General features: G+C 34.9%; 1 protein-coding gene across 1 annotated transcript in view; it reads left to right on the top strand.

Moving 5' to 3' along the window:
* Positions 1–23,380, top strand: part of LOC118274066 (hemicentin-2) — a 61,340-nt gene that overhangs the window by 10,245 nt on the left and 27,715 nt on the right. The window contains exons 2-3 of the mRNA XM_035591421.2: positions 13,612–13,802; positions 21,181–21,317. Of these exons, the coding sequence (XP_035447314.1) occupies positions 13,763–13,802; positions 21,181–21,317 (177 nt within the window). The 5' untranslated portion in view covers positions 13,612–13,762. The remainder of the gene's footprint in view (positions 1–13,611; positions 13,803–21,180; positions 21,318–23,380) is intronic.

Raw genomic sequence — 23,380 nt, 5'->3', positions numbered from 1 at the left:
TCTATAGGTTACTTGCCTAAAATATAAAGTTGTATACCTAAATTAGCTACATCCGCGCGGTTTCACCCGCTCTGCTTGGCTCCTATTAGTCATAGCGTGATGTTTTATATCCTTAGCTTTCCTCGATAAATGTACCATTCAACACAAAAATAATTATTTAAATCGGACCAGTAGTTCCGGAGAATAGCGCATTCAAACAAACAATCAAACAAACTCTTCAGCTTTATAATATTAGTATAGATGTTATTGCAACGTCACGCGTTTTATCCCCAAAGGGGTAGGCAGAGGCGCACACAATGTAGACCCACTTTTCACTATTTGTGTTATAAGTCCCAATAGGGGTGAGCCTATTGCCATATACTGGGCACGATTCTAGACTTCGTGCTACTACTGACATATTAATCGAAAAAAGCCCAGTAATACTTTTCCCGATCCTGGAACCGAACTCGAGACCCCTTGCTCGGCAGGTGCACTTAGCGACCACTCGACCAACGAGGCAGTATACCTAAATGCTTAATTATTTCATAAATAAAATAAACTGTTTAATAAACGCTTAAAAGGGTGATCCCTAAACACTAGCTAGCTTTTCACACAAACAATCATCGAGATATTTTCCCATATAAATGGCAAAAGGGTCTCCTTTTATACAGCTGGTCTAACAACTAGAAAAAATTTCGTCAATCTACAATAAGTCATTAATATAGATAGTCCACCATTATACAACACAAGAACGATTGGACAGTGACGTATTCAAAACTAATTGGCGAACAGTACGTACCTACATAGGCCTATAGGTACATACCTTTCCCCTTAAGCGAAATCAAGCATAATGTACATGTAACGTTATGTTACAATTTGGTTTCAGAGGTCTACCTGCGCCTGACTACCTCACCTAACTAATGCTTGCTAACCGTAAGCCAGAAACCACTTAGCGACTAGCCCCTTGTTACATTAATTAGACAAAGTACTAAATGATTACTAGCATGAACTATCTTGGGTAGCCCGTAATTTCCAGTTTCGATATTCAATCTCTCATTAATTCGCTGTTATTAAAGGAAATCTTATGCTCTGTTGGCTTTGAATTGAACTCTGATAATACATTATGTTGGTACATAATTATTATTGGATACTACAAATAGCTTCCCAGTATGATGTAATTTATTGGGAGGCTGTTTATTATTGCTTTACATTCGCTTAGCAACATTTTAGTAATAATTCGGAGTCAGGAAGTGTTTCGTATACAGTCACTAATTAATTCATCTCCGTCAAATTACATAAGGTCATTGAATGTAATTATTATTCTCTCTTTGGAACTGAAACATTAACTAAACACGACTATAAAGAGATAGTATATGTCAATGACTTTGTATGTTGTCAAACGTAATTTTAATCCGAATATAAACCTAAAATACCATTGGATTATCTAGAAATTGAGTGTAACTCTATATACACATATTATTTTCCTCTTTCATACGCAACCATATGAGAAAATACCTATAGTAAAGGCTTCATTCACTTAGCTTCTATCAAAATCACGAATATATCTCTACCACAAATTCGGATGTGCATTTAGATCTCCTTCATCGATATTCCTCGCCATTGATTGGTATCAAAAATAGACCCTTCACGCTTCCAAAACTTGCCTACTTCAGCCGTAAAGTCGTTTTGCGAGCTTACGAGCAGATCAACTCAACCAGATTTCCTTTTTATTCAAATTTGGTCAAAATTATAAATGTTTAACTAGTTCTTGTGATTTATTCACAAAAACTAGTTCATATTATTAACAAAAATTTTAATCGGCGGCCTCATCTAGTTATTTCAAAGATTGACGTATAAAAGTGTTATTTTGTAACCTACTTGCAGAAATAAATATCATTTATCATTTAATATATGACTACTACCAGTTTAACTTGATGGAAAATACAAGCAAAACATACAATTTAAAGATTAAAATACGATTACTTTTTGTCTTTAAATATTCTTACTACATATTACTTAAACCTCGGTAAATAAAAAGGTCCTGTAAAAACGTGTCATTAGTTTCTTGATTTCAGAGAAATAGAAGGTCGAGTTTACTTTGCAAACATTTCGGTTAGGAAGATTTTATTTTAATCTCACTTGAAACGACTACATACAAATAGGAGGCAAACCTTTTAAACTAAGTAGTTTCTAAATAAATTTGTCCAGAGGGAGCCTGTATAAAAACCGAAAATAGAGCGTAACAAGAGTAAAATTGTTTCAAGTTTCGAGCTAAACCAGCCACCTATTTAAAAATAGTGGTCAGTCCCAGTGAGATTTGGGCATGAATGGAAAAAAGGAACACAGTTATATAGAAGCACATACATACATGTATGTACAGTCCACCAAATATCTTTGGCAAAGCGTAAACGAAAACCGCTCTTAGTGCTAAGTTGTAAAGTCGATGTAAATGTCAAATTGTTGCCATGGAAATGAGCGTGACTGTACCGTGTACGTTTTATGTGAGCTCAACGTGCCCACTGTCCCATGAACGACCGCAAACTAAAGCCAGATACCTAAACACTCAAACGAGAATTTGTAGAAAGCAATGACTTTGTAAAGAAGTTGGTTTACATTCACTTGAAAGAGAGAAACTGAAAGTAGGTTTGCTTTATATAGACGCATGTTATTTCAATGCCTTGCTGGGTTAGATTAAATGTCCGTATGTAACTTATGTCGTAGTTAAGAGTATTATTACGCCTGTTATTTTTACAAAAGGGTAAGCAGAAGTGATTTTAGATGACCCACTCACTTTTTTGTCAGTTGATTTATATAACATAAGGGTGATTGATACATGATCTAAACAGACTTCCAGGATATGTACTGTTTTATTAAAAATTTAATCAGTATTTTGCCCGAAGAAGATCGGACCGAACTTCAGTACTATAGCGCTCGAATAATAGTAACACAACACTGGTTGTACTAGGCCAACGAGAAAGTCAGTCAGATAGACATTGTAAGATGTATTAAGTTACTACAGAAACAAGAATAAATTGGCAAAGGCTGAAGTCTTGGCACAACACACCGCTGCACTGCGCTCAGTCAGCAACGTTGTCACTGCGGATGTAGCGATGTTGCCGCTAATATGAGCGATATAGCAACGTTGTCACTGCGGATGTAGCGATGTTGCCGCTAATATGAGCGATATAGCAACGTTGCCGCTTACACACGCGACTCCGCAGTTATGAGCGGTGGTAAAAGATAGGCAGAGGTGCAAATAACAGCTTTTATTTTGTGGTAGATCGTTCCAAAGTGGTAGTGGATTGGTAAACAAGTATCCAACTTTCCTTCCTTAAAAGTCATAATTTGCTAAGAATTGATCAGAGAGTTTAAATATTTTTAGCCGACTTCAAAAAAGGAGGTTTTCAGTTTGACCTGTATGTATGTTTGTGCGCAATTATCTCGCGTTTGGTTGAACCGATTTTGATGCGATTTTCAGCATAGTAGTTTTCAAACTTAGGAAAAGGTTTTAGAGATTATAACTGACTTAAAAAAATGGAGACAGTAAAGAAAATAGAATTATATCGAATATTGAAGTAGAACTTCAAAAAATGTATCATTTAAAAATGTGTTCATCTTTAAATATTTAGACAACGTGCCCTAATTAGTGTCTACCACCACTTTGCAATGAGACACCGCGCAAAGATTTCGTCTATATCACAAAACTATATCTTTAATTGATTTCATACAAAAATACATGCTACTTCATTAGTAACTTCCGATGAATTGATAAATCTAATATCTCTCCATGTATAAACGTATCTTCATTGCAAGAGAATTATTGAAACACGTTTGAATCGAATAGAAGTAAATCATTTCGAATAATATCTGTGAACCGATCCGAGCCCGCTCGGTAAGCGCTTGTTAAACATTTGTCAAATGGTAAATATGTACTGGTTAGTATGGAGTATATATCGATATTAAGTGTGGAAGAGCCATGCTTCGGCACGAATGGGTCGGCTTGACCGGAGTGATACCACGGCCTCATAGAAAACCGACGTGAAACAACGCTTGCGTTGTGTTTCGTTGTAAGTGAGGTTACCGGTTCCCAATCTTTCCAATCCCCGATTCATCAACAACCCTTAAATTCCTCACCCCCAAAAGGCCGGCAATACACTTGTAACGCCTCTGGTGTTTCGGGTGTCTATGGGCGAATGCTTACTATCAGGTGATCCCTCAGCTTGTTTACCGCCTTATACAATAAAAAAAAAACTTGATTTTTTTTACATTATGAGGAAACTCATAAAAATAAAAGTGTTTGTTAAATTATTATTTTACTTACTTTCATCGATCTTTCGTTAATGCAAAAGTTTAAAGAAGTGAAACACGGAAACTTAGTTCTTTTTTTTTTGTTAAAACGTTTAAACGAATACTACCTATTTGCAGTACAGCGTACTTAGCTAATCCTTCCTTTACTCAAAGCGATGCGCTTACATAAGGCATTACAATCAGCAAAGTGATCATTATTTATTGGTACAAGTTCATGTGGAAAAACAATAAACTCACATACAACCACAAAATTTATTACCATTGTAACGTAGCCATATCCCGAAGCAAACACATGTCTTCATGTTTCGTGTAAATCGTATTGATTCAGACTAAATATCAGGTATCTAGAACATTCTATATGTTATTTATGGAAGAAACTTGGCAAACACGACACAAATACGACCAATTTATGAAAAACGTGTGTACCTGTATACGTTGTTATGTTAGCATTTTATTCTGTAGGCTTTGTAGACGAGGATAATTTACTTTGTGACCTCGTTTTTACCATGAATTTTCGACATGTTAACGAGAATGCTTTGAACATTATATTATAGGGAACAATTTCCGTGTTCTAGTAAATCCCGCAGTATACTGCAGAACGCTTAAGGCCTTAACGCCTACCTTTGTTGTTGAAACTTTTCTATTCTATGTCAATGAGCAGGATTGGCAAAAAGTACCGTATTTTTAGGCATCATACTCTTCACAGTCAAACAAATGTTATAGAGTTTTATATACCCACTATATAGGTATATAGGTCAACCGGGTTCGATAGCATGGAGAACATTCAGATAAGGTAATAGTTTGTACCTTCCTGCAAATACAGCACAGGATGTATCTCTACAATGAAGTCAAATGACTTAATAAAGGTCAGAGAACGCCACTGGATGCAGGTCGCTTCCAACCGGCCGATCTGGAACTTATTAACCCTTCGTATGTTCAGAACGCGGATTCACGCGAGACACAATGTGTTTTCTATTGTTTTCTTATATACGGCATACGTGATGTTAAGCCCATGTTTGGCAGTGGATGTCTTGTAGTTGATATGATGATGATGATGAATAGTTAGTTGGTCCAGCAATCCATAAATGTATGTAAGCTGTACAATGAGTAGTTACCAAATACACGCTTAAATGGGAAACAATGAATTGCTCAATTCCACATTAATCTCAAATCCAGTCGCATAGATACACAAATCGTGATTTATATTTGATATTCATCAATAACAGGATTAGTCCTGATTGTGCTATTTACGTTACATTACCTAATAAACTAATAACTGATAATTATTGTGATTGGTAATGTCATAGAGGATTTGGTATAATGTTGTAACTACTGATATTTGATATCGTTGTAATGTATCGCCTTCTTGACACATAAACATGAGATCTTATATAATATCAGTATTATATAATATCAGTGCATATCATATTATTGGGTGGTGGTTGATACTATGATAATAATAATACATACGATATATTTCTCCATGCTCAAAGTTATGAGTAGTAATTCAAGCAGTCATGGTGTTGCTACAAAACTTACTATATTAAATTTTGTCTATCAATAACTTGTGTTTGATATTTCGACTCAAATCAACAGATAGTGTAACATTATAAAGATAAGTGGTACATTTCTTTATAAAAACATAACATTGATATTTTTTATTATTATTGTCTACATACGATACAATTCCAGGATCTTTTCAGAATCACAATAACAAATTCCAATCATTAGGGTGCTTTTCGATAAGAGATGTGCTATGCTACGTTACTATCCACTCTAACGTCCAGCCGCGCACGGCATCCGAACCGCGCGCGACTCGCAAGTTCGTCGTAACAAAAAACCTATATAGCTACTGAACCGTAATGCCTAGAATAAAGAAAAGAATACCAAAAAAAAGATTGAAGAATACTGATCAATCTTAACGATATTTTAAAATCTTTAGTTAATCTTTAAAATACAATAAAACGGGTTAAACATGAAACACAGAAAAAAAAACAGAATTATTTCTACCTTTTTAGAATATACGGCACAACTATTGCATATTTTATCAATAAAATATTTTTACAACAAACTAGACTCATTACCCTTTCTTTTGATGTATATATGATTATATTCGGTTAACTCTAAGTATTGTAATTAAATCGAAAGAAAACACTACTCGTAATTTTACACATCAAAAAACCTGAGGAACACATTGACATTATTATGGAATCTTCAATGAATTTAGTATATTTCTCTTTGAAAAATGTATTATTTTGCTTATTACGAAATGTATTTCGATATTTTATATACTATTGTAATGCAAAGTATGTAAAATATGTATAAACAAAACTAAAAGTGGCCAACACCAGACCGGCCATTTTTTTCGAAACAACAATCGTTTGAAGTTAAAATTAGACTAGATTTATCAGCTAAAACTGTGATATTTGTACATCATCGTAAAGCACAAATCTTCTAGTTTATTTTGATGTATAACACTTGCAAGATAAATTAAACAAAACTGTAGTATTTACGACATAATTGTTGAAACTCACAAAAACACTTCAAAAACGAGTCAACTAACTTTAAAAATTTATATTTTGTTTGTCAAAGCATATTACAACGCCATGTCCTATTTTTTCGTCGAACAATTTATTCAGCTGTATAGATAATCAGTCAAAACTCACCAAACAAGACCGTATTTTAAACTAGAGGGAGTTAAACAGAACTCGTCACTTTGGATACTATAGTATCCATGGACGTTAGAGTGGCTATGGAGGCATTTGACTTCCACCAATCATATTAGTTGGTACACACAGCTTAGCACTAGTTGAAACGGACTTAGCTAAGCTATGTTTTTTATATGGAAAGATGCGTACTATGGTTTCAAGCTTTGAATGTGTGTTATGGATGGCTTTCCTACTTTCGCTGCATCACATACTAGAGCTGCGCACGGTTATTTTGCGGCGGCACATCTTCATAGCATATCTTACTCGTACAGCTACATATATTATCTTAGTATCAGTGGAAACGGTCACGTCGTTTCATAGCTTTACTATTAAATCTTCGTAGCATAGCTACATAGCACATCTCTGGTGGAAAAGCTCCCTTACTTGGAAATATTATCATTAACAAAACATTTCAATTTACACATTTTTTTTTCCAAGTAATGAAACCGATCTGAATACAAAACGTACATTTTGACTCCAATGTCACAGTCATTATCTCTTTTCGCATGAATTCAATGTAATAATGATGTTTCTAAGAATACTATAAATATGTCAAAGGCGTCAAAATCAGGGCGGATTGTTTTGTGACAATTGTGTAGGTATAGGTACCGTACCGTACTGCTTTGTTTATCGTGTGATACAAAAGCAAGTGTAGCTTATAAGGTATTTGGTTCCTTTCTTGAAAATGCGAGTTCTCTGTAATATCTATAACAGAATATGATTACATAAACCAAATATATAAACATAAAACTATTGTATTACAAACATGACCTTTATTACTAGAATAGCTTTAAGTGGGCTTTACACTGAATACACTGCCTAGGCCTGTATTCATTGTAAAATGGAAAATTTCGCAATAGAAGCACGGAGTCTAGTATTGTATCCAGTGCAGGTACAGGTACAGTCTGCATTTCCAAGATCTACTTCGAAAATTATCCCAATTCTAAATAAAAATGTTACCTACGTATTTTTGCCAAAACGTTATATTTAGCCCAATCTACTGTCTAATATGAACATGAACAATAACAAACAAACAGCAGTAACAATTAGAATCAAGTTCAACGAGTTGAACTCACTATAAACTTAGTATATCGCAACAAACAATCCTTGTACAATTATTTTGTAAGAAGTTTGGGCTTTTAAAGTGGATTCCCAAGTAGTCGTAAACCTTTCCGTGTTACACCACTAGTTTAGAAGTGCAGACAGCTACACATCAAGGTGTACAAACCCAGTATAACTTGGCCGTTGAATGTGTAGAAAGGTCATACAAAGCGAGACCATGATATACTGGTTTTGTATAACCCTATGTGTAGTGAGTACCACATCTCAACGCTGACCCATGTCTTGTGCAGGTCTTACTCGGCACTTAACTAACTATGCCACTAACTAAGAACTAATTGTTTGGATTTAACAAACGACTATGTTAACTAGACAATTGATTATTTCGTTTTGTGTTTGTTTGTGGAAAGTTTTATTAAGGGATTGTTTTTTTCTGTCACTTTTCTGGTACAATAGGGAATATAAAATTACTTTGTTTATGGCTAAAAATTTGAAATTGTGTGGCCAACTAAAAACGTTCTTATGGTTTTTTTTTGGAGGGGAAAATCATCCAATAACTTCTCCCGCCTTGGGTGAGGCGAGAGGGAGTGTCAGATTCTTACTGACTAAAAACCACCCCGTTCCTACTCCTGTTTTTAGAGCCGGAGCCCCAGCTCTGGGTCCTCAAGGTCGACATTAGAGCATTTTAACGTTTTAAGTTCCAAGATATAATTAATACTGGTACAAAACATATTTTGTGGAAATAATGTAAAGGAAAATTACCTACTTTAAACTAACTACTTAAGTAGATACATGCTCGGCTTACGTTAAATTAATTACGAACCTACGTATATTAATATAAAGTTGAAACTTCAACACTTGTACCGTCACATAAAATGTTCAAAAGCTTTCGAATTCTATTCGGTTTTAATTAAAGTTATGACTAGACCACACCGTTCGGTTCTGTCACTACAACCCGGTTCCGTGCTCATGTTATCTGCCTAACGTTCACTAAAATCCATTTATTTCACAAATCCCGCCACAAAAAGTCGCGCGAATATAAACAAAATGGTGGACACGATGATACGCTCAAACAAATAGTGTTTTAGTGAAACGTGAATAAATAGATTGGAAATGGAACTTAGTTATGGAAATTGTATGAATAATCTGATAGAGAAATTATTTTTGATTCTTTCTGTATCAACTGACATAACTGCTCTTTATATATCACGTTTTGTTTGGAAAATACGACAAATTATCCGTCATTTACAGCCGTACTCGGAGTCATTTATAACCTCTCGTCTGCAGGTATATAAGACACAATAGAAACCATATTATGTCTCGCGTGGATCTGCATTTCGGCACATCGGCATACCACAGGCTAATGGTTACTTAACCCAGTCCTTAGCAATTGTTTTCGGAACAAATTCGTTAATAATAATCATTAAATGTCTTTGAATACGGCATTTAGACCAACAAAAACTAAATCAAGCATTGTGAAAATATGCTTAAGCATATAGAAAATATCATAGAGTTTATAGACTGTAACTAGATTCTCAAAATATATCACATTTATACAACTGTTAAATATGTACCATGCCGAGCTAAGTTTAGCATGCTTAATATGTACCCAATTATTATATTCAGCATACCCAATAAGTACCCAATTACTGTTCGTTCTACATAATCAAACTATAGTATGACACTTAATAAAATTTATAAAACGAAAATAATACTAAGCTTCTGTCTGTCTTTAAGTGTACTAAAGTCACTCTACATATTCTAGCAAACAATAACTTAGTTAAATAAAAAATAAACCAAAAAAAACTCAATTTAAAAAACTAACACCTTTGTTTACAACTTATTTGAGTCCATAATTCAACTTAAGTATGAAATACAAGTAACAAATAGAGCTGACTTTATGTATTTCTCTTTTATTGTTTAAATTTTATTTTACGACGTTCAAGTTTACGGCTCGCGGTCACTGCGGGGATCAAAGCACAATAATCCGCTGAGTTAGTTTCGTTTTATTGGATTTACTAGACGTAGTTGATGGTAATTTGGGAGAGCATTTAGAGGGGAGTGAATAGGAAAGGGAATGTAAATTCAAACATATTTTGACCCTTATAAAACTGTTTTGTAGTAATTGTGTGTTTCATTTTTGAGTGTGATTGTATTACGTTGAACATGTTACCGTATATTTTCATACTTTTGTTTATAAAGATTCTTACTTTGGTTTATGATCTGAGGGAATGTATTTTTCTAACATAAAACATTCATTGTTCTTTTTTAAGCAGATAAGCGTCGGCTTCATATGATTTTATGTTTTAATTCTACAGACCAGATACTAGATAATTGCATTTTAGTTATATACTTTTTATAAATACTAGCTACGTTTTAGTTACTAAAGCTAACAACACCATTAAACACATGGGGTTAATTTAACCACTTACCAATGCTACACTAAACTCACTAATACCGTTACACAAGGTTTAAATTTTATAGTTCATAATTCTATTGAACGGTAACAATCACAACTTTGTGACTAAAATGTACCACGAACTTTAAAGTACGAAGTTACATGGAATGAAATACGCTACACGATTGTCCACAATTTCATTTGGATGGGAGATGTAGTTAGTTGGAAGTTAGCCTCTTCCTGGAACGTATAAACAGTACAACAACCGTAACGAATGCATTTGGGCCGCCTGTAGCCAACTGCTAACCGCAATCTCGCCTTGTCATGCCTCTATCTGGCGTAGAAACGACCCAACCTGCCGGCCTAGTTGCACTATAGGGTGCAATTCCCTTTACTATTATTTGACAAAACAACCGATTGTTTTCCTTTGAGTAGATACGTAAACAAGACTGATTGCTCAATATTCGCCAGTTTTGTTATGACTTCTACCTTTTTATTAGCCAAATCTAAAACACAAGGTCTGCGTCTAAAACTCCAGTACACGTTTCAAATAGGATTTATATTAGAATGAAAAAAATATATACTAAAACAATTGATTAATAATTGTAGCATATACATACTTAGGTATAATATGTCAAGGTGATACCTATATACATAGGTAGAAATATTATTACATTGACGTTTTCATTCATTTAATTCGACTAGAATTTATGCTGTTTACCTATTTACTAAGTTAAGCAGAGAGATCAAGCACAATTTCAGATTTTATACTAATACTGAGAATTTTGGTCACGTAAACTCAATCAGGTAAATTTACAGATGGGATTCAAATTAAAATTAATTTTGATTAATTGCCATAAAGAACCTTTTTGCTTACGTATTTCGATGACTTCATTATTTTCCCATTAATTAACGAATGCATTGATCAATTGTTTTCCGCGTCAATGCATTTAACGCATTACGCTGTGCTTTTCTTTGTTACGGTAACAAGCAGGTAATTAATTTATATGCCATATCCATTATAATTATAAATCTTATTTATATTGTAAACAGTTAAAAGTTGAAATTTTGTTTCTCAGTTCATTAAAACTTTACACATTTGCCAAACACCAAGCAACAGCGCTGTCTGATAAAATGAAAATGCTTTTTCAACCCGCCAAACATGATACGGCAAATCTTATTACGTAAAAGATGCCTATAGTCCAACAGTGGACTATCACAAACTGTGATATTGATTAATATCATTGTTAATTAACTGATACTTCAAAATAGTTTAGATACTTATCCATTTTGGAAAAAAATTGTCGAAAGGTCAGTCATACATGGATTGCTCGTCATGCAGTTGACGGCTGGAAGCCATCGTGACAGCTGGAGCTAGAGCTCTCATGCGTAAGTCAGCAAATGAATGACTATAGTTCACCGCGCGGTCGCGCCTTTAAGCAGTCGGTCGCAAATGCTTGAAGCAGTCCGTGTACGACAGGTCTTTTTGTAAGAGGGGAATATCGCTCCGGGCGAGGCGAGAGGGAGTGTCAGACTCTTGCTGACTAAAAACCACTACAATGATTGCACTTTTCATTGTACTTTTCTTGACGCTAGTTCCCAATATGATATTAAACTACTATGAAATACACATTGTATTGTCTCCAAACAAAAATAATATTGTAAAAGCCAGTTGAACCCAAAACGACGCTCCATAAACTATACCTACGTCTAACGAATATTTGATCACCCCCTAGACATTTGTAAACACGATTCACCTTTTTATTGGCACCTACTTTTTTCGGAATCAGAACAACCGTTTATTTATTTACACGTAGGCACTACGTTGCTGGAATGTGCTTGTACGTAATGTAAATCTTATGAGAATTGTACGTATTGCTGTACAAAAATATTGAACACTTGTATTTCTTCTCTCTATACCATATTTGTGTGAATAAATATGAATTGTAATGAAGTTGTCTAGAAGTCTAGTGACCTAGATTTTTTATCAATTTGAACTTGGTGTATTTTCGTATATAAGTACTAGTGACTCACAGTAATCGATGGGCCATCAAGGCACCTAGACAATAATAAGTCTACAATAATAGTTATTTAAAAAAAAAGTCACGCCTTTCATTCCCGAAGGGGTAATCAGATTACGGCATATAATCAGCTATGTATACGATGTACACCCATTTGTTTTTTAAGTCCCGTGTAATAGGGGGTGAGCCTATTGTCATTACTGGGCAAGTGGGCACAATTCCAGATTCCGTGCTACTATAGAGAAATTTTCGAAAAACCGAAATAACCCAGTAATACTTTGCTCGACCCGGAAATTGAAATCGATCAATGCTCATTTATTTGCTGTATGAGGAGAGTCTTTTGCTCAACAGAGGAATAGTAACAGGGTGATATTTATTTCTCAAAGTCCCCTAACAATTTAAGCATCTCGTTACAATGGGACTAATTACTTAATTGGTACAGTTACAAAGAGATTGTATTGGAACATACATCGATATATACTATGTAGGAATGTAGGTTTGATATATGTAATGTATGTGTTCAATCGAAACATGTGTTACTAAGCGTCAAACTTTAGACCGGCTGAAGGCGACGAAAATTCTTAAGAAGATTTAAGAAAAAGAAAGAGAACGACATAGGATGTTGAATCTTACTAACAAGGCGTAGTTCAAACTTTAAAGGCTTTGGAAATCTATTAAGTACTAATGCTTTCTGTACAAGAATCCTGTAAATAGTCACAAACTATTTCATAATTAATCTCATTACTAAAAATTTTATATTAGACTTTATTTTACCAAACTGTCGTACTTATAGATCAATATTACGAGACAATATAGATAGTACAAAAAAATACGGTTTAAATACGTAAAATAATGAAGTCATCGCATCCGTGCACGCTGCTCATGCAGAAAAGTCCCTCAGTGACCCGAAACTAGTAGTTTCACGTGCGTAAACCGGTGTTTTTATTGATTTACTAAGCACTCAGCCACGATAGTTATTATAAAAATATTACGTCACGTCTTTATTACTAGGATTCAAATATTTTTTTATCTGACCCTGGAATCCCACTCAGCACCTTTGCTCACCAAACATTATCTTTCTATATTAATAACTCCCATTGATTCTCTTATTAACTCCCATCCATTTTTCTCATTACAGATTCCGAGGTACCAGGAGCCCATAACACGCAAAGACATTGAAAGAACTAGTTGGAACTGTTAGCAATGATGTCAAGTTTGAACGAGTGCAGTGATTGTGTCAGTGACAGTGTCTAGGGGTGGACACATGATGTGAACAGACAGTCGGCACAATGTGGGCGGCCCAGCTCAGCTGTATTTTCATATTGTTCGGTGAGTAATCGACCTTATACTGTGATAGTGTTAGATAGATATTTGTGAGGATGTGGGTTTGGATTGAATGCTGTATACGCAGTTGTGGTTCATGTTTGCGTGTTCGTGTTGGTCTGAAGCATGCATTGTGTCTTGAAGACATGGAACAGATCAGTTTGGTTTTAAACTTAGACAGTGGTTTAAAAAGAGATGTAATAGAAAAGGATGATAAATCGATTTTACGCATATATACTTTTTTATTTGTCATTAACAGTAACACGTATATGGCAACAGGCTTATCCCCCTAATAAATGGGACTTATAACACAAATGGTAAAAAGTGGATATACATTGCACAATGGCATTACATAATTGGCACCTTTGCCTACCCCTTCGGGGATAGAAGGCGATAGAAAGATGTGGCGATACTTAATAGATTTTTTATGAAACAGTAATTTATAATCTTTCGTTATTGAATCTAATACACAAAAATGTCTAAGTATCAAGTAGGAGCGGTGACATAGTTTTGTTGGTATGTACACATATTGCTCGCTAATGTTGCGTGAGGCAATGTGTGTTCTATAATAACAATGAAATTATACTACAGTCTGTATCACACACCTTTACTTAACTATGATTTTTGATCCATATAATAATATGTACCTATATATTAAATAAACTAGCTACTTTCACGCGGTTTCACCCGCTCTGCTCGGCTCCTATTGGCCTCAGCGTGATGTTTTATAGCCTATAGCCTTCCTCGATAAATGCACTATCCAACACAAAAATATTTATTCAATTCAGACCAGTAGTTCCTGAAATTAGCGCGTTCAAACAAACAAACTCTTCAGCAATATTAGTATAGATAGATAGATAGAGAACCACTAGGTACTATCATTTGTCCTCGAAGTAATAGATAGAGAAAATTGAGAAACTTGATAGATGAATGCCTGTAGTATTATGTCCGCCTTTATACCATGATTGTGTATTAAGTTCAAAGCTGAAATTATGCTCAGCACTTACTATTAGCATAAGGTTACTAATTCAAAAGATTAATTCCATATTAATTAAACAAAACTCCTACACAAAAAGATAAATATTTTATAGGACATTGCCCTTTTAAAAGGTTGACAAAAACATTGCCATTTTACAAAACGTAAATTCCCACACAAACTAACACATATCCCTTTTACTTCAAAAAACCTTTGAAATACTGCTACATTATATTTCTCTTTCTTATACTTCAACAGTTAATTATTATACTCAGCTTAAAATACATGCTGACCTTTAAGCTAATTATATTGTGTTTAATATTAAGTAAGTAGGTAAATGTTAAGCGTAATATAGTAAGACTTTATCAACCGAATGTTAAGACCACAATTCCTACCAGCTAATGTAGCCAGTGACCGCAATATGTAGCTCACCGTCCCTGGAATGGGAAGTCTCTGAACATCTTTCCAAGCAAAAAGAAAACATCTATTTGGAAACTGTACAACAAAGCAAATAAAACGCAAAAAATATTCGTTTCAGCTTATTTTTAGGCGCTACGCAGCTGCGAATGTAATTTGATACCGTTAATACAACAATGGCCGTATATAATTCAGTTATAAAAACACATTGTTTGCCTTCAGATGAACAATAAAGAGAACAGTCATGACCTAATCGCAATTTTGTTTCAAATTCAAACAAACGAAAACCCTTTTATCTCAGTTACAACAGAAATTTCTTTTTCAATAGGCCGACTACATAATGAAATATTTGCGGAATGCCCCGGTTAATGTTTAAAAAGTGGAAGAATAAAAAATAACGAGACGTGACGGGAAACAAAGCACGTTTTTATTGCTGAAAGGCATCGTGCTAATGGAAGCTGGACTTAGAGGCTGTTAATCCATGGTACCTACGCATTCGTGGTGACACGCGTTCGCATGCGTTAAAGTAGAACACTCTGTGTTTAATCTTTCCATGAATTACATTTACATTACTGTACATGGGTATGATTCTACGCCATAGCTCATAGAACCTCATACTTCAATGCGTGACATGATATCCAAGTATTTTTATTGTTTGACTGGCAGGTCGGCGATCCCATTACTTCGTATTATGATCTAATTTTAGTAGGCAAATTACTTTTACTATTTCACATACGTTTTTTTTAACCTTGCCTGGGATTTTCTCCTGTGTCGTGGGTGACACATGACACCTCGAAAAAACCATTTGTGGACCACACGAAGAGTTGTTCCGTGTGAAAATCGAGTCCGCTACACGTTGCAAAGCAGCCAGTTGCCCGGCCACAACGCAACGCTAACCGTGCAGACAAATTATTCAAGTCGTATCGTTTAGATAAGATTACTAAGCTATTTTGTATAAATATCATAAAATTAACAAATGTACACGTGTTTCTTTAACGTTACAAAGTAACAAGTCCGCTTGATAGAGCATTACAATCACACGAAATTCTTAAACTGATAATACATTACTATCTATGCTTACGATATCGTAGAAATAACAAGATGGTTGTGTAAAATTGACACAAGTACCTTTGTACGTTAAAAATACGGTACATTGTTAGAATAAGAGCCGTTTTCCAATTTGTAAAATTTAAAAACGATTTTTTATCAAAGAGTTTTAGATGACCCTTTAATTCAAAGGATTTTTGTATATATTTTAAACTTATTAACAATTTAAATATTTCTCAAATGTATCAGATAATATAATAGATATTATTTTACGTAAAATAGGTTTAACTGGAAACGTTTAGAAATAGAAACAATAGGAAGGAATTATTATGATCCGCGTAATTATTCCGTTAGCTGAAACCTTAAGAATTGTTTAATGTTTAGCTCAAACCGTTTATTAAGTTTGGAAACAATTTAGTATCTTATTTTATGTGGTTCACTTCATCTCTTAGTTAGCTCTATGTATAAATACGATTATGTTTGCACATAAATACAGATATAATGGATCAGGCGGCCTCATAGAAAACAAGCGTGAAACAACATTTGCATTGTGTTTCGCTATGTGAGAGAAGTTACTGAAGGTCCAATACCTTCAAACGGCCGGCAATGCACTTGTAACTCCTCTGTTGTTTAGCGCGTATGTTCTTCTCCTGTCTACTCGTTTGTCACCCTGTCGTTCCATAAAAATATTAGACACTAGCTTCTGCCAGCTGCTTCGCCCACGTTCTCGTGGGATAAATTATTCTGTGACCCAAGTCAGCTCATACCCTGTCTGTATACCAAATTTCATAAAAATCCGTTCAGTAGTTTCAGCGTAATTGACGGACAAAGATCCAAACACCAATAAAAACTTTCCGTTTATTATCTTACAGATATCTGCTCTGTAGACACGTTCATTATTTCCAGTCTTCATAGAATAATATTATGTAGGTCTTCTTTTTAAAGAGTTCATAAACCTATCGATTCTGACTATCACATTAAAGCAGTAACTAAAAATCTATGGCATTTATAACGAGTAATCAGAAACCCTAATACCCGACAACAATGCCCTACCTATTATAAAATATTCCATGATATATTTTGTGTGAATAACCCACATTTTACGTCGTACAAAAGGTGTTTCTAATACTTCGTTCACTCATATTACCTATATAAAATATACGAAATAATTTGTAAAGATTGATAAAAAATATTGAAAGCGTAACGCCGACACAAAAGGCTTCGTCAACATAATTTATTTAGTAAAGTGTCGCATAAAATTAATATTGTACGTACATAATGTATGCTTGACTTACATTTTATTAGGTTCACCTTGACTTTGGAGAGGTGGAAAGTTTTTACTTGCGTTATATAAAGAACATTAACCCTCTACACGTAACAGGTCTCGCATTAAACACTCAAGTTTATGACTTTTTAAAGGTTTCAAGAAAATCCAAGGTATAAGGTATGTACTAGTACCGAATGTACTTCTTTCTTACGCAATACAATGTTGTAACATCTTCCTTAATACTTTTTACTAAAAAATAACGTTTCGACTATTTATCCTGGAAATGATATATAGACAGTGAGGCACATATTATGTTATTAGGTACATATTTATGATCACTAGGTACTTATATTTGAAGAGATGACTATGTAACTAAATCTAAAGTACAGCTATAGAACATTAAGACACGGAAAACAATAAATTGCTAAACTTCATATCAACAGTATATTAATAATTCCCACTACTGAGATTTTCTCCACTCAAAAAAATCACGATATTTTCCTTAACAAATTTCCTAATATTAGAAAATACATATAACAAGGAAAAAGTTACATACGCACATGCCGTTAAAGTAGGTTTCGAACTCGCACCCTCATACATGACAAGCTAAAGCTTAAACCTCCAGACCACCAGGACACTTACCTAGAACTGCATAACATAACAAAAATCTAGTTTTTGGGGCTTAATAACACACAGACCAAACAATCAATTCGCTAGTTAGCATGTTCTACGTTAAGTTCATATCAGATACAGCTCAAATCCGTAACATAGAGAGATAGATCGCGCAACACAAGCAGCTCTAAAATAGGATTCCTGAGATCAAAGTGGACGGCAAACTGAAAATGACAGTGATGTCAGTAACAACAAATATTTCGTTGTTCCTATTCCAACTACACAATTGGAACGAAATATTCCGCTGCTGCAGGTGACTCGTGCTCCAATATATTTTCCAATTTTCCGAATATTTCAACTTGGATTTATTTTTAGTTCACACAATACCTTCTTATCTCTAGTGCAAAAAGCCTGGACGCCAACACTTCGAACTGTTTGATTTGAAATGTAAATATTGGACCTGAACACTTGTGTCAAACACACGACTTAAAATAACATGTAATCCTAAAACGCATATGTATTTCGCTTCTATGTTTATTCAGGATTGTTGATAGAAGATTGTAGTTGCTTTTACATAAGTGACTTTAGAATAAATTGTTGACAGTTCCAAAAATAAGTTGCCAATATGTATTCTTAACTTCTATAGGAGTTCTATAAAGGTATTATCATAATAGGTATCGTTAATTTGGGTTTGTTCAACACTAGGTGTTAATTTGTACCTAAACTTTTAGACCAATGAAAAACTAATATACGCAGGGTCAAAGTTAACCTAGTGCAGTGGGTCAAAATAACCCAAACCTACCCGTTACTATACAATCGGCTATAGCCACCTATTCATTAAATATTAGAATGTTTCGTTCAGTAAAAATATTGGGTAAAGACAATAAAATATTAGACACTTTTATTTTAATAGATTTACAAAATTAATATTTTTACAACTAACACCCGATTTAAATAAAGATATTATTCAAAAAGGAAGCAACCAATTAATTCATAATCATGAAAGCAAACTTTGACAGCTGGTTGAAACGTACGACTGGCTTTATTCCCCTTTATGTGTCGGTGAAGGGGCCTGTCAGACTCGCACAGACTTGCCGAGGGAGCTTGTTCACTCAATCATTCACCCTATCCATCCACAGACACGAGCGAGTATCTACTAATCTACAAAAAGCTGTTTTTGTGTTTGGAAGACACTTCGATAGGTTTTGAAAGGTATGGGAACTGAAGAGGTATTTTTTCCTGTACATGTGAACTACACAGCCTCTGTGTGTCTTCCTTATTGAGCATTATTTATGTGTAATTGGTATATACTTAACGTTATTAGAGACTGTGTATTAATTTTATTATAACTTTCGTGAGATACTAAATTTATTATTATGTTATCGGCTTACTCACGTAACTGCTGCTAGCAGCGCGACAATCGCCGCGTCGTGTGTCGCGGAATGCTGTTCAAGAATACGAGCCTCTAACATGACTCGAAACTAGTCGAGTTCCTCGTCAAACACTTGTTACTTGAGTAAGCGGATAACATAATAATTAACTTAACTGTGTACAGTAAATACGTTAAGTACTGACTACGTAAAAGCTACGGTTAATACAAAAAAAGGTTAGAATTAAAATGTGTCCTCAAACTAAAAATAAACATGATTTTCATAATTTGTATCGGTGTAACCAACGAGTATAATTTAAACTCTTAGTAAGTCAGATTTTTATAAAATATCGTTAAGCAAAGCTAAAGTTAGACCCGTATATATTTTTACATGCCTTCAAACTCCTTCCTCGAAAAGACAAACTATTAATAATTTTATAAACTTGTAAACTTCTTGAAGTGTTGGTAAGACCAAAAGTGGAACACGGATTGAACTTTGCTGTCGAATGTACCCAAGTGGAGTAAGTTCACGACAAACTCGAAGTTACTTTATCAGATGTTTAGGACCTTCTGTGCTAATTAAATGCTTGCCAAGTCGAGTAGCTTTCATTTATCAAATGACCAATTAAAAATCCTTAAGAAACGTAATTGAGTCTAAGCATTTCTTGTTTTTGTTAACATTTTTCCGCTCATTGAAAATGGAATTGCATATTTAGAGCCAGCGAGCAGCCGGAATTTATAAAATGATTCATAATTTAATGTTGAATGCTATTTGAATTTATAAAATTATACCGTTTAGCTTATGAAAATGTGGTTGTAGAATAATTCGTAGTACGGCGCAAAATAATACTTGTATTCAAAACGGGTGATTTTCTTCTAAAATTGAAGTAATCTGTGTCTTTGTATATTTATGTATTCTTGTATATTTTGGCCAATTTGTACGTATAAATAAGTACAAATATTTAAATAACATGTAAATACCCTGAAATGTATTTTGTATTTGTTTTTCAATATCTAAGGTAGACGTAAATTGTAGTCTGCGAGATGACAAGTTATTTGCGTGTTCCCAGGAAAATAGGTTACCTATTCCCCCAGTTCATTTGAGCAAATGACATAGAATCATAAACAGAATATAGACTGTATCTGAAGCCTTATTTATGGCTCGCACTGAATATTCAATATTATTCGTTTGTATTCTCTAGAATGTTAGTTGTAACATAATTATTGTCTACAATATGTCAGTAAATCTTACCTTCATTTGGCCAAAAGTATCTTAAAGAGTAATATCAATTTAATTATTCGTTTCTAGTTTTACAAGTTTCTCAAATATACATTTGTAATTTAATCGTAATACCAGACGTAAATAAAACTCATTTGTGTTCATATAAGTCACAGTGTAATTCGAATAGGTCCGTAAAAATGTAATAAAATCATGACGTCATCGTGATGTGATATTTCAGATATTGCGTATCCAATATTTTTTCCACCTGATAGATGAAAAATATATTCATATATTGCTAGCCACGTTTTAACACAAAATTAAATTCTATGTTCTATTTGGTAAAATTGGTTTTAACAAACACGTCCTCATCCATTCGGAAACTTATGTTAAACTTGAAGATACATGCATGCAGACGATTTGTGAAAACAGTAATATACAGAAACAAGGTAAATAATAAGAATTCGTTGATTACAGGTGTAACAGCCGGCGGCGGCGGCTGGGAGCCCCTAGGGACCCCTTACTTCGACAACAGCACGAAGCGTGAAGCCACCGCCGCCGTGGGCCAGCCCGCCTACCTACACTGCAGAGTACGAAACCTGGCCGATAGAGCGGTAAGACAACTTATATTGAACCCTATTAGTGTCAAAAAAGGAAACAATTTCGTGAAGAGAAACCGTAGTCTCTTGTTAGTTCTTTTCCATAAGATCTTAAAGTTGGTTTTTGTATGAGATTTAGTGTTCCTTACACTCTATTTGAATAAAAACAATGCAGAGTGCGACACCTACCTGACAGAGCGGTAAGACAACTTATATTGAACCCTATTAGAGTCGAAATATGTGAAAATAAATAATATTGTGAAGAGAAACTTATTTTATACAGTCTTTTTCGTGTGAATTTATGCTTTTCTCTTGTGTCTGATATAAATGTTGCGTCAGTTTCTTTAACAGCCGTGTTTAGCTCACGCCTCTTAGGCCTCGTTTACGGAGATACACCGCATTGCGCGTCGTAGGACATCCATCGTACATTGCTCATATGTTTGTGTTTGCGAGAGCGATGACGCGGCTCACTGCGGCAATGTACGATGAAAACCCCACACGCGCTAGCTCTGTAAATGAGGCCTTAGTGATCAACTGCAATCTATTTTAACATAGTTTCTTCTATAGATTTTTTCTGTTTTGCGAAAATTTCTCAGTAGTAGCACGGAGTCTGGAAGTCTGCCCGGTATATGGCAATAGGCTCTTGCCATCCCATGTAATAGGTGGTGGCAATAGGCACACCACATGGGACGTGCAACATTAATTGTGAAAAGTACACCCACTTTCACAGTGGCATTACGTGTGCACCTCTGCCTACCCCTTCGAGGATTAAAGGTGAGACGATATGTTGTTCCATAGGTATTACGTTAAAGATCCACACTGATCCAGTGTCACAATTGTTATAGAATATTCCTAATACATAATATATTTGTTGAATTGCTCCTGGATAGTTTAAAGTACACAGTTGGCAGGTGGCGTCACTTCATAGGCAAAGACGCGAGACAAAATGTATCGATCGATGTTTGTAATGATATTTATAAATGCTTCTTTGAATTTATAACGCCTTGATTCAGGTTTTCCAAGTAAAAATTACTTCTTCATTAAATTCAAAGTGGAATACAATAGCTGACTTGTTGTCTATCAAGTAATTTAATTACGAGTATAATGAGATATTGTGATACGTCAGTTAAGTACTAAGAATTCGTTAAAAACATTTTTTTACAAAAAACAACTCTTAGTCTGAATACTAGAGTTTATAATTATAAAATTCTTCGGTTACAAGCAATACAAAATACCGAGAAAATCACTTTATTCTGAAACAAAATACTGATAAAATCAGTTCTATGTTAAACTTCGTCTCCGAAGTCGTTGGAGCCGACTTTTAAAGACAAAATCCGAAAATGTACAAAATATTCGATTTAACAAAGTTATCAGTAACACTACCAGACATGAAACTGTTGGGTCGAAGCTGTCGATTGTTGCGAACACGCAATAAAACAATCGCAATGTTTTCTAGCGTCGACTCTATAACTTGTTTTGCACAAGCGTGTGAGGTGCTGTCAGGCGTGGGTGAGTGGGGAGACGTAGAAGGCATACATTCCAGAATAATTAGCGTAGACGCTGCAGTGGTGGCTTATGAAAAAGGGAAAACGGCAGACCTTATGGGCTGTATTAGGGCCTCAGAACATCATGAGGTCATCGTGTACGAGGACAGGGGGGAAGATTTGAGCTTCCTCAAGAGGTCAGTTCAGCGCCAGCTAAGGGTGGATTCTCCAAGCGGCTCAGAGCGTTTACAGCAACAATATTTGCAACAGAGCGCTCTGCAACAACAACAGCGGGCCACCGAAAGGGAAAATAAAAAACTACAGTCCCGAGGCAGAATGTGGGCAATAACAACATCCATATGCTCAGTAACCGGACTCATTGCGTCACCTTTCAGGAAAAATGCATCCAAGTCCACTCATAGATCGGAGAGCTGTCCCGCTCAAATACAGTCTGCTCATTCTAGGTCATCCCCAACAAGAGCAGCTATGGGCCACGTTTGTCCACCGAAGCTTCGACAAGCCACCACTCCCAGAGACCATCTCATAAACGCTTTTCTCGAGTTTGTCGCAGTAATAGAAGCAACTAAGCAGGTT

The sequence above is a fragment of the Spodoptera frugiperda genome, chromosome 3 (assembly GCF_023101765.2).
Source record: "Spodoptera frugiperda isolate SF20-4 chromosome 3, AGI-APGP_CSIRO_Sfru_2.0, whole genome shotgun sequence".
Classification (NCBI taxonomy): Eukaryota; Metazoa; Arthropoda; class Insecta; order Lepidoptera; family Noctuidae; genus Spodoptera; species Spodoptera frugiperda.
This window is presented reverse-complemented; position numbering and strand designations above follow the sequence as displayed.